We start from the raw sequence: 18,281 nt of genomic DNA, 5'->3' as shown, positions 1-18,281 counted from the left end.
GTGTCCTGACCTCCTCCTCTTGTGACTGGGTCCCAGCATCTGTGTCCTGACCTCCATATCTTGTGGCTGGGTCCCAGCATCTGTGTCCTGACCTCCTCCTCTTGTGACTGGGTCACAGCATCCCTGTCCCTACCTCCCCTAGTGACTGGGTCCCAGCATCTGTGTCCTGACCTCCTTCTCTTGTGACTGGGTTCCAGCATCTGTGTCCTGACATGCTCCTCTTGTGACTGGGTCCCAGCATCTGTGTCCAGACATGCTCCTTTTGTGACTGGGTTCCAGCATCTGTGTCCCGACCTCCTCCTCTTGTGACTGGGTCCCAGCATCTGTTTACCGACCTCCACCTCTTGTGACTGGGTCCCAGCATCTGTGTACAGACCTCCTCCACTTGTGACTGGGTCCCAGCATCTGTGTCCTGACCTCCACCTCTTGTGACTGGGTCCCAGCATCTGTGTCCCGACCTCCTCCTCTTGTGACTGGGTCCCAGCATCTGTGTCCTGACCTCCACCTCTTGTGACTGGGTCCCAGCCTGTGCATGGCAGACCTTCATACATACGTCTTAAGGCCTGCTGGTCCCTTCCCCTGAAGTAAATGCACTTTTTTTATAAACTGATGCTGCAGAATTTTTTAAAACTAGAGCTATCACTGAAGGTGATTAATACCCCCAAATGCCGCCCTGATATGAAATTGCAGTCAACTATTTGGAAAGCCAACCTTTAAATGACAACTTTATTTTATGGACTATCGTCAGTTATTCATTTTTTTATTATGTTTTTAAAAGTTTGAAAAAGGCTCTAAACAATATCAGTGATGCTAATACTGAGATGTTAATACTGATATATTTGATGTTCTAAAGCACAGAATATACGATTGCCTATGGCCATCTATAAATGAGTTAAGTTACTTTTTTTCAAGTAACTTGCTACTGACAAGAAAAAAGTAACAAAGGGCAATAACTCTGTAATTGGCTGATTCACAAATAGAATTGCGGTTCCTGTACACTGAACTTCCTCTCATTATGATCTATCACTGTATGAAGTTTTATTGAATTCCTTCAAATAGTTTTCAAGTTATGCTTCGGACAAGAAAAAGTAACAAAGGGCAGTAACTATACAATTATAATACCTACATAGTATCAACAAGATGGCCATATACTTCTCACCTGAGGACACAGCCTACTTTAGCTGAAATGATAACCTTTTTTTCACCTGCAACGACCATTATTTAAATTTACCAAGAAAACAACACAATCATTTTACCAGCCCCTACTGAATAAAAGACTTGACCTAGTGACCATGTTTTTGACCCAAGATAAACTAGTATATTTTTTAACTTAATCAATATCATTCTAGTCTCAAGTTTGGCAAAGATTGAATTAAAAAGCAGCCGCTTTTGTGTAATCCAGTTTGACCAAGTTGTTGACCATAGATGAGGTGATCAGAATTTCAAACCCTGGAGACCCAGATATCAGGAATTTACTTTTGCATAGTCTGGGGCAACTTCTACTTCCTTGATGCCACTTTGTTTGGGGCTGGACCTCTTCTGATATCACTGGGGCAACTTCTACTTCCTTGATGCCACTTTGTTTGGGACTGGACCTCTTCTGATACCACTGGGGCAACTTCTACTTCCTTGATGCCACTTTGTTTGGGGCTGTTCCTCTTCTGATATCACTGGGGCAACTTCTACTTCCTTGATGCCACTTTGTTAGGGGCTGTACCTCTTCTGATATCACTGGGCCAACTTCTACTTCCTTGATGCCACTTTGTTCGGGGCTGGACCTCTTCTGATACCACTGGGGCAACTTTACTTCCTTGATGCCACTTTGTTAGGGGCTGTACCTCTTCTGATATCACTGGGCCAACTTCTACACTCTGGATGCCACTTTGTTTGGGGCTGTACCTCTTCTGATATCAATGGGCCATCTTCTACACTCTGGATGCCACTTTGTTTTGGGGCTGGACCTCTTCTGATATCACTGGGCCATCTTCTACACTCTGGATGCCACTTTGTTTGGGGCTGTACCTCTTCTGATATCACTGGGCCAACTTCCACTCCCTGGATGCCACTTTGTTTGGGACTGTACCTCTTCTGATATCACTGGGCCAACTTCCACTCCCTGGATGCCACTTTGTTAGGGGCTGGACCTCTTCTGATATCACTGGGCCAACTTCTACTCCCTGGATGCCACTTTGTTAGGGGCTGGACCTCTTCTGATATCACTGGGCCAACTTCCACTCCCTGGATGCCACTTTGTTTGGGGCTGGACCTCTTCTGATATCACTGGGCCAGCTTCCACTCCCTGGATGCCACTTTGTTTGGGACTGTACCTCTTCTAATATCACTGGGCCAACTTCCACTCCCTGGATGCCACTTTGTTTGGGGCTGGACCTCTTCTGATATCACTGGGCCAACTTCCACTCCCTGGATGCCACTTTGTTTGGGACTGTACCTCTTCTGATATCACTGGGCCAACTTCCACTCCCTGGATGCCACTTTGTTAGGGGCTGGACCTCTTCTGATATCACTGGGCCAACTTCCACTCCCTGGATGCCACTTTGTTTGGGGCTGGACCTCTTCTGATATCACTGGGCCAACTTCCACTCCCTGGATGCCACTTTGTTTGGAGCTGTACCTCTTCTGATATCACTGGGCCAACTTCCACTCCCTGGATGCCACTTTGTTTGGGACTGTACCTCTTCTGATATCACTGGGCCAACTTCCACTCCCTGGATGCCACTTTGTTTGGGGCTGGACCTCTTCTGATATCACTGGGGAAAGTTCAGCCTGTGTCAAGCAACATGGAATTTCAGCCTAGAGCTCATCACTGAAGCATTCAAATATCACCACAGATAATATACATGTTCTTGTAAATGGCTACATTTTTGTCAGAGCATAACTCTACTTCCACAAATATAACTTTAAAGTGAAAAAGTGAATTTGTTGGGAAATGAGAATACTATGTCTGGCCTAGACTTGAAAGATGTTACAGAGTGAATGGTTTAGTCAACACTTTTGTTGTACAAGCTATAGACTGTTGTAATAAAAAGCCCATACACAAAATCATGTTTCTTATGCACAACATTTTTCCTCAACTCATTCATGTGTGTGAAGCTTGAAGTCAATATCTCAAAAATATATGGAGTTATGGAGAAAAGAAAACTTGATATAGTATAAAACTAGACAGTTGTTTTGTTATTAAAAACTGAAGTCTTCCCCCACTGCATACCATCTCAATATAGTGAACATTTGTGGCAAGTTATTTCCAATCCTGAAAGAGGCTTAAGAGATTATAGAGCAGACATGAAATGCAGTAATATGACCTTTGATGTCTAAGTGTGACCTTGACCTTGAGCCAAGCTGGTTGCTCTCTGCATATTGTCTCAATGTCTCAATATGGTGAACTTTTGTTGGGAGTAATTTCAAAATCCTTCAACTGGTTGAATGTTATGAAGCAGACAGGAATTGTGATGTACACAAAACAGACAATTGCAGAGTTTCACCTCAAATCAGTCAATATGTGTATGAAGTTTGAAGTCAATACCTCAAAAAATATTGAGTAATGGAAAAAAGTAGACTTGTCCCGATGCCCTAGGATGGACCAATGGACAAATGGACTGATGGAGAGACATTTATTACTGATACAAACATATGTTTCAGTTTAAAGAATATATGATCAGTGAAAATAGCAAGTGACCTTTTACATTGCTGTTCATCCGAATCTGCTGCCAGAACACAGACCAGTCTTGGACTGCTAACACCTTGTTGTGCAGCAACTGGTGGGTGATGACTGCTAGATCAGCTGCTGGATGGTGCTGGAAACACACCCCCAAAACACCTTGTGATCTGCTTGCCTCGCAGCTAAAATGGAAATAAATCTGCTAAATAAAATAGCCAGAATAGGAGTCTTCTTGTTAGTAAGCTGTAACATTGTTTACGTCGTTATGAGCATGTGTAGCTTCATCTACATCATTACTGTTGTCTATCCACTGCATGGTTGTAGAATAGGCAATCGGCTAGCAAGTAACTTCCTCCAAGTCTGGTTACAGTAGATAAATATAAATGGACTAAGCTCGATGTTTTAAACGGTCAAGCAATCCTAATATGAATAGAGTAGACATTTTAAATGTAAGAAACTTGTCCAATAAAAATTACATCCAGATGTCATTAAATTAAAAAAGACCACTTAATTAATACATATCTTACATATGAAACTATATACACATGTTAAGTTCATCTGGCTTTCTCATACACTCTTCCCGACTTTGTTTCCTAATTAATCGCTGTTTATCTTTTTAAAACATATTTCTCGTTCATTGTTAAGTTAATAGTTAAATGTTACCCTAAGAGCCACTTACCGCACTGCTTTACAAACAATCAGAATACCTCAGCCTTCTCCACCATACGGATGTTTCTATGTCACTATCATCAATACTGTTTGTGAGCAACAAAATGGGCTGGTGTTCCTGGGATTGCCTGTCTGCTTCTTGGGACTGAAGTTTGAAACATGTCTTTATGTAAACATGTATGTTAACTAAATGGAATGCAACTAATAACATGTTGAAATTCATGAAGGATATTGACTTTCCTCAAGAATTTTTTGCACAAGTTCTGTTCAATGTTATAAATGACACATGATTGATTAATTGTCTGTTTTGTGCAAGGAAAAATAGTAAAGGTACTGTCAGTTTTATAGGCTTCGGCAGTGTCGTCTTTGTGCATAAACTTTACCATAGTAAACACTAGATAAAATGTTGAAGGTATTCAAATGAAACTTGGTGGATATGTTCAGCAAGGCCCATTACTCTGGCTTTAATGCTTGTTGAGTTGTGCCCCTTTGTGGAATGTTAATCAAGAAACGAAAGTTGGTATTTGGTCCGCGGCTCTCTTTTTGGTTTTATGGGCATTACAGCAGGTATAACTTAACAGACCTAGATAATTACCACCTGGTAGGGAAACTTCAGGTCTCTAATTGAAAGACCACAAACACATCATACTTGTATGACCATTTTCATCGTTCATATTTACATGATCATATGTGTTAAATGTGCATGGAGAAACTACTATGCAAGATATACTGGAGGTTGATTGCACATAAACCTGTTTAAGCCCCAGGGAGTTTTTACGTAAGTTTCACTGACGGTGCAATGAAAGTCACCCCAACAGTCACCAATGACAATATTACAATAATGTTTCTTGTCTTGTAGCATTGTGTCTCTTGATTGGGGCTTGCTTGGCCTTAATTATTATTTTTTAAACAGGATCTTGGTTAAATTTGAGGATTCTGGGCTTGTCCGTGTAGTTTCCATTGTTTTGATGAACAAATGGCTACATGTACCTGCGACAGTGTCCGGTCCATCTCTTCTTGTGACTGGGTCCTAGCATCTGTGCTCTGACCTTCCTCCTCTTGTGACTGGGTCCCAGCATCTGTGCTCTGACCTCCTCCTCTTGTGACTGGGTCCCAGCATCTGTGTCCTGACCTCCTCCTCTTGTGACTGGGTCCCAGCATCTGTGCTCTGACCTCCTCCTCTTGTGACTGGGTCCCAGCATCTGTGCCCTGACCTTCTCCTCTTGTGACTGGGTCCCAGCATCTGTGTCCCGACCTCCACCTCTTGTGACTGGGTCACAGCATCCCTGTCCCTACCTCCTCTAGTGACTGGGTCCCAGCATCTGTGTCCTGACCTCCTCCTCTTGTGACTGGGTCCAAGCATCTGTGTCCTGACCTCCTCCTATAGTGACTGGGTCCCAGCATCTGTGTCCTGACCTCCTCCTCTTGTGACTGGGTCCCAGCATCTGTGTCCTGACCTCCTCCTCTAGTGACTGGGTCCCAGCATCTGTGTCCTGACCTCCTCCTCTTGTGACTGGGTCCCAGCATCTGTGTCCTGACCTCCTCCTCTAGTGACTGGGTCCCAGCATCTGTGTCCTGACCTCCTCCTCTTGTGACTGGGTCCCAGCATCTGTGTCCTGACCTCCATATCTTGTGGCTGGGTCCCAGCATCTGTGTCCTGACCTCCTCCTCTTGTGACTGGGTCACAGCATCCCTGTCCCTACCTCCTCTAGTGACTGGGTCCCAGCATCTGTGTCCTGACCTCCTCCTCTTGTGACTGGGTTCCAGCATCTGTGTCCTGACATCCTCCTCTTGTGACTGGGTCCCAGCATCTGTGTCCAGACCTCCTCCTTTTGTGACTGGGTTCCAGCATCTGTGTCCCGACCTCCTCCTCTTGTGACTGGGTCCCAGCATCTGTTTACCGACCTCCACCTCTTGTGACTGGGTCCCAGCATCTGTGTACAGACCTCCTCCACTTGTGACTGGGTCCCAGCATCTGTGTCCCGACCTCCACCTCTTGTGACTGGGTCCCAGCATCTGTGTCCCGACCTCCTCCTCTTGTGACTGGGTCCCAGCATCTGTGTCCTGACCTCCACCTCTTGTGACTGGGTCCCAGCATCTGTGTCCCGACCTCCACCTCTTGTGACTGGGTCCCAGCATCTGTGTCCCGACCTCCACCTCTTGTGACTGGGTCCCAGCATCTGTGTCCTGACCTCCACCTCTTGTGACTGGGTCCCAGTATCTGTGTCCCGACCTCCACCTCTTATGACTGGGTCCCAGCATCTGTGTCCCGCCCTCCACCTCTTGTGACTGGGTCCCAGCATCTGTGTCCCGCCCTCCACCTCTTGTGACTGGCTCCCAGCATCTGTGTCCCGACCTCCTCCTCTTGTGACTGGCTCCCAGCATCTGTTACCCAAGCCATGCTCTCATCCAAGACTGTGAAGCCCTGTAGGTAGAAGTCTTTGTCAGTAACACATACAGAAATAGGTTACTAGGCAAACCTTCACATGTTTATTGAACCAAATGAAATGCAAACGTCTGTATCAACCAAGTTAACCAATAGGAACCGTAACCTTATTCTTCATTGAACCAATTAAAAAATTCAAATAAGATTTATATCAATTACATGTGTGTATATAAGAAAACTGCTCTATTACAACCGAGAAATAAAACATGAATTACATGATCACACATGATTCTTTAATAATGAAATTCCCTTTTTGTTTTATGTAAAATTACTCCTTTTCCCTTTTATATTACGAATTCGCAGAATTTTTTTAAAGCTTGAACACTATTATTTCACAAATTATGAACACATTGTCTGTTGATTTATTAAACACCCGAAACCCTAATCAAGATAGTTTTGTTTTTTTATATCATCATTTGTTTAAAGTCACTATAACATCCATTTGATACTGTAATGGCCATATCTATGGGTTCATCTCTAAATCCATCCACCAAAGAAAATCCTGCAAAATATCATTCAAAACCTCATTATAACGCGTAATGTCTTAAATTATGATGTAAATCGTATGAAAACTTTTACATACATTCAAGAAAGCATTAAACATATTAACAAATGCTACCTAAATGAGGAGAAACAAGGTATTTAAGTTAACTACTTGAGGGTATACATTATAACCGAAAGCATTTTGTTGTGTGCCGACACCTTTATGCAAACCTTCACTTCTTTACTTTCACTTTTCCTAACTTTTAAATTTGCACGAACACAGATTGACTGTTTCGACAACTTTTTATGTCTTGGAATGAGCTATTTTTTGTGAAAACAAACACTTTAAGAAAATTGAAATTTTTGGCCTTGTTTCAAACAATTGAGATCTGTTGTATTGTGAGTATTACGTTATATGAGTGAAGTGAAGGCATTGATACCAAAATCAGCTGATTCTGAGACAAAAATGAAAAAACCTGACAAAGCTGTCAATCTGTTAGAGTACAACTTTAAGTGTGTATCAAAGCTCTTAAAAACTGTCCTGCAACAGCAATTTAAAGGCAGTGATATTCAACAATGGAAACTTAAGGCCCTCTAGTGAGACAGCTACCTTTTCTAAGAAATGGATCCCTTGTCCCTGATTTAGTCCCTTCACACCATTTAAAATGAGTTTAATAGAGTTTTATGATAGAAATACTTTAAATGTTCAATAAAAATCATGCATTTCAATATTTGAATAATGAGAACAAATGAGAATTATTAATCTAGCTTTTAAAATAGATAGACAACCATGAGCTTCAAAGTGGTGATTAAAGACAAACAAATAAACCTTGTAAAACAGTGTTTACTTTCTTATCTGTATCCCTTTCTTACATACTCCATCTGCCCTTACCCAAGAAAAGAAATTAATGTCCACAAGGTGTCTTATGATCCAGGAGAATCCTGTTTACCTATCTGATTTTAAAGCATTCTAAAGGCTTTCTACACATCATGATTCCTCAATTTGTATCTAGTCTCCAAAGGTGTCACAGTTGTGATACCACTAAGTAACTTTTTGTAAAAATTACATAAAAAGCTCAAACTCAGGAAGTCTGGTGGAGTTTGCCATCCTGGAAACAAACAAAGCTCACCATGCTGCTAAGGAGTCTGATTTTATTCATTGCCGCAGTTCAGCTGAAGATGTGGATTCCAAATGAGGAAGACCTGCCTGGTGCACCGGAACTTACGCCAGTATCTGCAAAAGAAGGGTGTAAATCTGGGAAACAGCATAGTCAATTTGAGAAAATTCTTAACTTATATAAGTAGTCTACAAGTATGAACCTTATACAATGATTAGAAGTGCCAAAATCTGAATTTAAGAATTATTAAACAAACAATGTTTGGTCTAGGATCTAAACTTGAATTTAGATGCTAAAACTGTGAGTTTTGATCAAAACAAGTGCACACTTACAGCGAGTGCAAAGATGGCAAGGGAGCCACAATAAACACGTTTCTTGGTTCTGGGTTTAGGGAAATGCCTGCTGGAATAACAAAGGCAAATGTGCTTCTCACATATATGGATATCTCAGCTACTGCAAGAAGTCATATGCAGAGACTTGATGATAAGGCCAGTAGAAACACCATTAAACTCAATGAGGATCATCAGACATGGCAGCTAAGCGCCAGCTTGTCACTGAGCACAAAGGTAAATGTGGCATCGGAAATCCAAATCACTCCAGCCTGTCAGTGGATGGCTGCTGTAATTCAAAGCACATGGTTTCTTCATGCAAACCTGGACAAGCTGCTTCTAAAGTCTATAGTGTAGCTATTGAAAATCACACAAGTCACAAGTACGAGTATCACAGTGGTGACAAGCTGTGCTGGGCGGGTGCTTAATTGCCCAACACAAACTATGAAGTAGTATGAAGTTCAATGTCCATGTAGCTATGCATTCTGTATAGCAAGTCTGCAATACATGGAGCCACCTTCAGAATAAAAGATGGCTCATGCAATTGCAGAAGAGTTGTGAAAGGAAGATACTAGCTCTTACACTGACAACTGCCCTTAGAATGCAGATTTTCTATGTACCTGGAATGTATGTAAGAAAGCTGACCCACAGTATCCTGGATCTAGGCAAATAAGAATTATAAAAAGATTGAAAAAGATTGGTAGAAGCAACATATGGACCTGATTTACTGCTCACCTTAAGTTTGTAAGGCTTCATGCAATTCAGTGCTACTCTGGAAACTACTGTCACTGACAGACGAGTCTCTCGTCTGTGAGGGGAAAGGTGGCTCAGGTGACCGGTGGTACCACTCTGCATTTCTGCCAACACACAACATCAGATACCTGAAAATGACCATGAGCTCATGGAAACTTTACTTGAAATATGCCTACAAAAGAGTGAGGCAATTCTTACATGAGTACTGTCAGAAATGCAGAAACATGTAACTTTGGTCGTTCTTTGGGTCAGACACTGATGACTGAAAAACTAACTAGATATGTCTGTTAAGGAAAAATAACAACTATAAATTGGAAGCCTTGTTACCCAAAGCATGTAGTTACTTGATAGCAGCCTTAAAAAAGGTAGAAAACGTCCCGAAAAGTATAAACACTGAAACATTAATTAATCAATCAGTCAATCAGTGAACCTATCTTACACAAGCCATGGGAGATACTTAAAATATAATTTGATTAATTAGGTAGGTTGGATAGTTGGGACCACATATCCAAGGTCTTAATTCAATACATGATGTTGTTTCTGAGATAATGACTTAAAGGTGCTTACATGCAAAATCTTATTCAAGGACACCCACTCTCTGCCATCAATGCTAGGATGAGTACAATAGTATAGCTCCATTTATTCTTCAAATAGTCAAGCTGACAATGTATTAAATTATCCTTTTTAAATTTAAATTTAACATCCCAGTAAATATACCTTCCTCTTCCTTGTCAGACGCAGTCCTGGTTAAGATTATGTTGTTTTCACACAATATTATCCTTGTAACCTGGTTATGGAGCAACAAAATAGCTTTAGCAAAAGTAAAGCAATACTTAGATCAATTACCCAATCTTCCCCAAATTTTCTACTATTCTATGCATACCATATATATCACTGTGTATAGGACACTAGCAAAGATAGGATGCAGGCAAAAAAAACACGAGAAAAATCATGGAAAAAAATTCATACAATAGGACCCAGTGAAAAATGTCAGTCGGCAGCCACTGTATTTGTTTTGACGAATTGTATTGAATAAAGGAATGGCAAAGTTTATAAAATAGTACAGTCCATGTACATAAATGATAAAAAATATTCAAATAACAATGACACAAAGTGGTACAAAGCTGATTAATGGTTAATTGCATTACTGTATTAAATAATTAATAATCAGGAATTTCATTCTATCATCCTGATGTCCCTCTCCTCTAAACCCTCAATTGTTTTGCTGTCGTTGCGAATAGTAAAAGCAATTGTATACTGTATGTAAATGTTCTCAACACTTTAGGCGAAGTATTTCAAACATGTGGTATAATGGAAGGAACAACACTGTCATCGCAACAGTTTGTACTATAGCAATAGTATAGAAAGGCTGCTGGCGTTAGATAGAGGGAGTTTTTCACACCTTCACACTTTGACAGTGCACATTCACGCAACATCACAGTATAAATGTCTATATATTTTTAATACAGAATCATACAAATGAATGTAAAATCTACCCTAAAATTTTGAAACTTAGAATGAACAAATGATTGATTGTTGTTGTCTGCTGATGCTATTACTAGCAGCTAAACCTGCCCAATTTTCCACTGATCCATCAATCGATTTGAGTAATGTCCCGTTGAAGTGAAATGTAAACATTAAAGACCTTTCCTCCAATTATTTCTCTATTAATGCAATTTCAGCCAGAAAACAATGTCAAAGTCTAATACTATAGATAAAAAGAAAGCATTTTTTATGGGAATACTGGGAGTAAATAATGCGTCCTATACACACTGATTTACTCTTAATGTATTTAGGACAGGTTGAAAATCATAATCCTGATCTGTAAAATCATTAAAACTTGCTGAAACCAAGATGGCACAATTACACTAAAATGATAGTTTCAAGTTAAAGCAAAAGCTGGAAATGAGGTTTCCAAAACATTTCTTGATCTAATCTGTAAAAACTTTCAATTCAAATTCATAATCACACATTTTGATTTACCCTATAAAACCTACTCAATATCAAAGCCTAAGAAATGCACAATGGAGCAAAAACGAACGCTTATCTGCATTTTGTTAGTTGAATAAGGGAAATATAACAACAATTATTAAAGCTGGTTACATTTTGTGCGTATTGTCCCTGGCAACATGTGTGTATTGTCCCTGGCAACATGTGTGTATTGTCCCTGGCAACATGTGTGTATTGTCCCTGGCAACATGTTTGTATTGTCCCTGGCAACATGTGTGTATTGTCCCTGGCAACATGTGTGTATTGTCCCTGGCAACATGTGTGTATTGTCCCTGGCAACATGTGTGTATTGTCCCTGGCAACATGTGTACCAAGTTCCGTTTGAATATCTTGAACAGTTTTAGAGTTATGGCCCAGGATCAACAACAAAACCAAGGCTATGACAACTAATATTTGCATCCCTACCTTTGTAGCAACAAGACCTCGAACAATGTTGGCTATTACTTCTGGCCCCTGCCACTGGCTGCAGCCCATTTCTGTCCTGGCCTCTCATCCCTGGGAAGATTCGAGTCCATGTTGTCACTAATGCCGCTACTGCTGGAACCAACATTATAATTGTTGTTGTTTAGTCTACAATGATGGACACGATAGTATCAACTTCATCATATGGTAATCACCATAAAAGTCAACTCTAAATATCTAAATATCCAAATATATTCATCATTTAAGCATGTGACTATTAAGTGTGTATTTCTATCCTAATAAATACGAAATGTCCAAATGAAAACTTGTGTAAATGTCATGGAAGAAGCTACAGAGTAGTTTAAAGCATTCAAATGAACATGTTAGTTTTCACTAGTTGTTTGATTGTGCACTCTTGAGGTGATACATGTATGAATCACTCAAGTGTCTGTTTCTTAAGAAGAAACCAGTACTGATGTCCTCTTTAAGAAGCCATGACCAGCCATACTACTATAGACCACTTTCACATGTCTGCTAAACTACTGATAGCAATGTTTTTTTCATCTAAGCACCATGTTCCATGGTTATCAGTAGCTGTATTCTCATATGAAATAGCATGACAAAAAGATCTCTGAGAGCTGTTTATTAACCTTAAGCTATACATCTATATACCTGGGTCCATTAATTCACATCAGGACAGTTACTTGAACACACACAGTTTTCCCCTTCATATTATCTATGGAAGTTTTATCCACCTGCAAGGTTTCATGCATTAATTTTTACCAGGACTAGATAGCTAATTTTTACAAGCACATACACATAAAACTACACTTTCTCCATTATTAGCATGATCGTTTCTTAAATATATCCAGTCTGTGCTGATGTTACATAAACACTACATTACAATACCTTCCTGATAATCATTGCTATCCCTGTTGTGTACGAGATTTGACTAGATTCCTATGTCCCCTGAATATTACATGCACTTAAAACACATACCTAAGCTTTAAGACAAAGTATCCTACCTCTGTCATGATCACGGTATCCCTGCTCCACGAACCCATCTTGTACAGTTCCCATACGTCTGGACATAATCTTTTCAATCAACTATGGCCTGCTTAGCTTGCATCAAACCATCCCTGACATACTCTCCTACCAGGTCTGAAGACAAATATTTGTATTCTTACAGTCAAACTGAAGTTCATTTGAAGCAATGATTAAAAACACAAAAGAATGGTCCTATAATTTATACCATGACTGTATAAACTATTCTATTTACATTATGATATCAAAAATAAACAAAGCAATTTAGTCAAGGCAACATGTAACTACTTTCTCAGCATGCACGATCATTTTTTTATTTTGATATACTCATTATAACGTTTAAATGCCATCTTCCTCATGGCAGGTTGGCTCCTACCCTGAGGGAACTTCCGGGTGTTGAAGACCTCAAACTTCTAGAGGAGTGGAAGGTCTGGGAATCGATCCTCTAGGTTCACCACAATGTTCATCAGGAAGTGGCTGTAGATCTGCAAATGCACAACAATATCTACAACTGAACAGGAGTGAATGATCTTGATCACTTAAACAAAAGAAATTTTGAAATAGAACAAGATGCAGTATATTAAACCTTATATTACATTTCATTATTTAATTAAAAAAACAATAACAGTAAAAATAATATGTTCACAGAGTTGTGTCATGGAAATTATTTTTCATGTGTACTTTGTTCTGGAAATAGTCAATATCTGTCTTTAACTCTCTCTGATTGTAAAACCTTGACTGTTCAAGATGGTCACATGATCTACATCCGCTTGGTAGGCTCTGCCAGCAGTCCTTGCAGGATAGCACATGTCCCCTTTACCAGAGGCTTGACACTGTGGTGTACACTGCATCCCTTGTCTGAAAATACACAAAAGGCAAACCAAATGATTAATCAGTTGCATTCAATTAGCCTTTAAATGATCTTTTGAATGTGCCTTTAAATAAAGAGTTATGACTTACCGGTAGTCATTAGAAGATGTAGATAAAATAATTCTTATTGTTATAGATAATAAATAAATTTACTAGGTCTTACTCAAGGGTCTAAAGATGACATACCTGCATAGCAACAGACAGTTCTGCTAGATAAGGCAAAGCATCAGCCAGTCATGTGAAGGGACATCACAAAGCGATGGTCCTGTGTGATTTTTGCTGGACCAGGCTCGCACATAATAACATTTCCCTGCCATCCTCTCCAGGCTGCTGAAGAGGAATGTCAGGCACTTCATCGACGTAGTTGTTGCCTTCTCCTGCCACATCCTTTGTGAAGGTTGGCGAGGAAGATTTTTTTGTTTATCTTAGATTTTGAATCGCCCTTTGCTGTTTATACTGTGGAATATTCGGTACTAGATGGATTAAAGTCACTGTCAGTCAATGATAAGGACCACAAGTGAAATAAGTGTTTTCTCTTTTTAGTGTCATCCTTGGTTCGGTGCCTGCCATGGCTATTGATAATATCATGTATGTATATTTAATGTTATTTACTATACATGTTGTTTATTTTAAATGTCCATGTATGTGCATTCCTTAATGAAATAAATCTATCTATAAACTCATACACACCCATCTTAGTAGAAGAGCTGGCACCATTCTATATACATGTATCATTTCTACTTCACACCAGCTACAAATAAATTAAAAGTTAGTTCGTAAAAAGCAATATTCTGAGTTACACATTCATACCACCACTGTAAATGAGGATACTTCTGGTAGTTCCCTTCTTTATCTGAAGAAGACTTTATTGAGGCGCGTAGGAAGGAAATTGACTTTGGGGCCGCAGAACGGGTGGGCACGGGAGGGGTGTCGAGATTTTTCAATTTTAAGCATTAAAAGACTCAATTTTAAGTAAGTTCAGGTTTTATTTTCATATTTTTATCTGAACCTTTTTTCGGTTAGAACAGTTGATAGATATAAAACTGTTATCGTTTAGTAACATTTATTCACTATTACATTTATTCAGTTTTTGGAAATGTGGATGATTCTTAGGTTTAACAATTCATCTCAATTCGTATATTTTGATACTTGGCTGGTATTTCTTGGCATGCCATCATTAATAATCCAAAGACTGTTTTCACGCCATTCACACGCCAATTAGCTAGATGGTCACGGGTTTAATTATGGTTACATATTTATTCAATATCGTGTCAGACTGGTTTTGATCTATATGCGCGTAGCTTTATTTAAAATATGATTATTAAGAAAGTCAGTATCAAATATTCATGGCCCCATTGCCTTAACTAGCCAGAATATTCAGGCCACGGACACGGCCCCTGCCGCCCCAGTTCCTACGCGCCTGTTATTCCTGAACTCTTAGAATATTTGTTTGTTTATCATAGAATTTGAATTACCCTTTGCTGTTTATTCTGTGGAATCTTCTGTACTAGACCAATCAAAGTCACTGTCAGTCAATGATAAACCAAACATAAGTTTTTTGCCACCACTTTCTGTAAGTCTGGCATCTGTCTGAATGGTGTTATGTGCTTTTTACTGGAAATGAAATCAGCTCTTGCTGCTGATTTAGCTCTTCGACTGACCGTTACTTCTCTGCCAACCACTGCTGTAGCTCTTGTTTCTCCCTGCCTTTGAAGTTGCTTCTTTCTGGCCAAATGATTCCGCCAACATTTTGGTCACCTCAACTTCCGAATCACCCTTTTCTTCTGAATTGAGACCCTTTACACAAACTACCTGAGAGTGTTCAGGGGGCATCACTTTTGTCACCTATTCACTCGTCCTTGAGGCCACACACTTGTCTTTAAAATTACTTAATTCGAAACCAGTAGTACCAAAACTGTTAACATCTTTTACAATCAGTTTTTTTCTCCCTTGAAGACATTGTTTGCCAAGTACACATTTATAACTCACACACAGTCTGCCACAACTAATTATAACCTGATGGGACACTTGCAACGATGTGAAAAAAGCAACACAGATATGTCCTTCATCTCTGCCATCAACATTGTCCGTAATACCAGAGCTAAACTGGAATAAACCAAAAGCGCAAATTACTCCCAAGTGCCAACTTAAAATTAGAAAAAAAATCGATATCAGTTCACTCCTGCAATTCGTAGTCATTCTAAAATGCCGTCCAGGCTTTTTTTTAATGATGGTTAGCCTGGACGTCATTCATAATAAAATTCGTAAACATGTTCAAAATGCCGATCAGAATTTGGTCGCAAATTTATTGAAATTATTCCAATTTAGTCTATTAAAACAAAAAAAGAACACTTTACCTGTTAAAACTAATCCTTTATACATCAATTGCACTATATATTATAAAATAATCAGGTTCCGAATTGTTAAAACAACATACATTTTCAAACACCATCAAAATTCACCAAACACCATTGTTTTTGTTAACGAATGTAGCCGAGAATATCCAAATGCATTTTCTTTTCTCTGCTTAAGGTTACACATGACTATTAGTTACTTTAGTACAGCTTAGTACGAGCTGTAGTGTCATTGGCAGTAGTTTTGTTAAGGCAACATATTGTAAACCTGTAAATTATTCAAAATAAATTAAGAATGAAGTGTTTACAGACATTTATTACTTTTGTTAGCATATTGGAACAAGGTCATTTAGTTTTTGCAAAATGAATCAAATAGCAATATCATTAAGTTTGTGGAATGTTATCATGCAAAGTATGGGAAGAATTTTCATTTGCATGCATGGCATTTTTTTCAGTTTGTATCATTATTTTCTATTCTTGTAATTTACCCCTCATTTGCGCTCACTTGGATGTCTTTGAACTTTTGTATGCTTAATATTCCTTTGTTTGGTTTCTTTAAAGCATCCAGATTCTGACACACAACAAAAAAACTTTTTTAAGTACTACTTGTCACAAACTTGTGGTAAGAGCAACCTCAGGTACCAACTGGAGATTGTACGAGCTCTCTCCTCCCTACCTTTTTCCTACCAGTAGGCGAGTAAGTTTTCTGGTGTTCCCCAGTGAACGACCATTTGTATGTATGTTGACAAAAACCTGCCATGACGGTTTGAAATTCTGCAATTATTTGGAGGTTTTTGATTGCCATCTTTTGACATAAAAACATTTCTACATTTCTTTCCCCTTTCCCACACGCACCTAGCCTCCCGTCTAAAAACGACCATACATTATAAATACTATATGTGTGCTTTTACTTTGTATGACAAAAAATAGAATACTGGGTAAAATTACCGGTTTGCCTTTATAAGCTTTGTTAAATTTTATAGCGTCTCTTTGAACCGCTGGCGCGTTCACGTCACAAACTGGGCATATGACCTTCTATAAGATGGCATTTTAAATGTAAAGTCGGCGAAGATTGCACAAGTGTCCCATAACAACCCGAGGCATATTCTATAAGAGCATGAAGGCCAATTCTCACACAGAGTCCCGGCTTTGTCATATTTTAACCCCTTAGACACATAAGCGTTACTTCTGTTTACCAATATAGTTCTTTAAAAAAACACACAACAATTCTAACTCTAGTTGTTTTCATATAAGCTTTAAGCTTGACGATAAAACGCACTCTAGTCGGAAAAAAAGCAAACAACAATGTTCTGTAAATATGTTTTTCTATCAATTCCTTTAAAAATAGTAATTTCCTGAAGATTCCCTTTAGTTGAGTTTTGTATAGGTTTTCTGATGTGAGGAATAAGCTATTTGTTAATATAAATATCATCATGAAACATCTGTTCTAGCGAAACTATATATAAACACATAATAAATTGATAAGTCAGCAAAATCTCTGATTATTGTAAACTTGGATTGTCGTGTTGAAGTCAAATTTTGATTAATAGGTTACACAATAAAACATTTTGATTCACTTAGTGTAACAATGCCGTTGATATACATGTTTTTTTAATATTTAGTCTTATTTTAAATACATGTGTACAATAGTAGGCATTGTCCACATTGCCCATAGAATAGTTTGTAAATAAATCTTGAATCCTGTATGTGACGATAAATGTTTTTCAAATTCATTAAGTACAAAAGTGTGGTAACTGATAATGATAGTGTTAGGGGAAGGTAATCCATACTAAAAATACTACTTCAGATTGAAACCTTAAAGTATAGTTGTGTGTAACCTTTTTTCTTTTGGGCAGTAAGAAAGCTCCTGTCAACTGAAATCAGGTATTTAAATTACTTTTTTGAAGAAATAGCTTGTGAATTTGCAAAATGGATATGGTTATTGATAAGAATTAAGGTATTTATTGGCAGTCTTAAGCAATAGAATACAAATGAAGACCATTTCATTTCATAGACAGTTTTTACATGTTTACGAATTTTGTTATGAATGACGTTCCAGGCTAACCATCATTAAAAAAAAAGCCTGGACGGCATTTTAGAATGACTACTGCAATTCGATACAAAAGT

At 38.9% G+C, this 18,281-nt stretch overlaps 1 protein-coding gene across 11 annotated transcripts; it reads right to left on the bottom strand.

Moving 5' to 3' along the window:
- Window positions 1–2,491: 2,491 nt before the first annotated feature.
- Window positions 2,492–16,846, bottom strand: LOC128235070 (uncharacterized). Of its 11 annotated transcripts, none has more exons than XR_008261117.1 (12): window positions 16,158–16,846; window positions 15,276–15,906; window positions 13,987–14,551; window positions 13,664–13,788; window positions 13,307–13,415; window positions 12,912–13,047; window positions 12,559–12,641; window positions 11,890–12,021; window positions 9,457–9,602; window positions 8,725–9,010; window positions 8,405–8,508; window positions 2,492–4,490 (listed from the first exon to the last, which is right to left on the bottom strand). XR_008261117.1 is itself a non-coding variant. In XM_052949785.1 (4 exons), the coding sequence occupies exons 1-4, from the start codon at window positions 5,504–5,506 to the stop codon at window positions 2,790–2,792; spliced, it is 477 nt and encodes a 158-aa protein (XP_052805745.1). In that variant the 5' UTR covers window positions 5,507–5,761; the 3' UTR covers window positions 2,492–2,789. The 11 variants fall into 11 exon arrangements, 3 of the variants coding, with proteins under 3 accessions (XP_052805745.1, XP_052805746.1, XP_052805744.1); XR_008261115.1 differs by lacking the exon at window positions 12,559–12,641 and having other exon boundaries at window positions 2,492–3,858; window positions 4,356–4,490; XR_008261114.1 differs by lacking the exon at window positions 12,559–12,641.
- Between the last annotated feature and the right edge of the window lie 1,435 nt (window positions 16,847–18,281).

The sequence above is a fragment of the Mya arenaria genome, chromosome 5 (assembly GCF_026914265.1).
Source record: "Mya arenaria isolate MELC-2E11 chromosome 5, ASM2691426v1".
Lineage (NCBI taxonomy): Eukaryota > Metazoa > Mollusca > Bivalvia > Myida > Myidae > Mya > Mya arenaria.
Note: the sequence above shows the minus strand (reverse complement) of the source record. Positions and strands in the feature narration are given on the sequence as shown.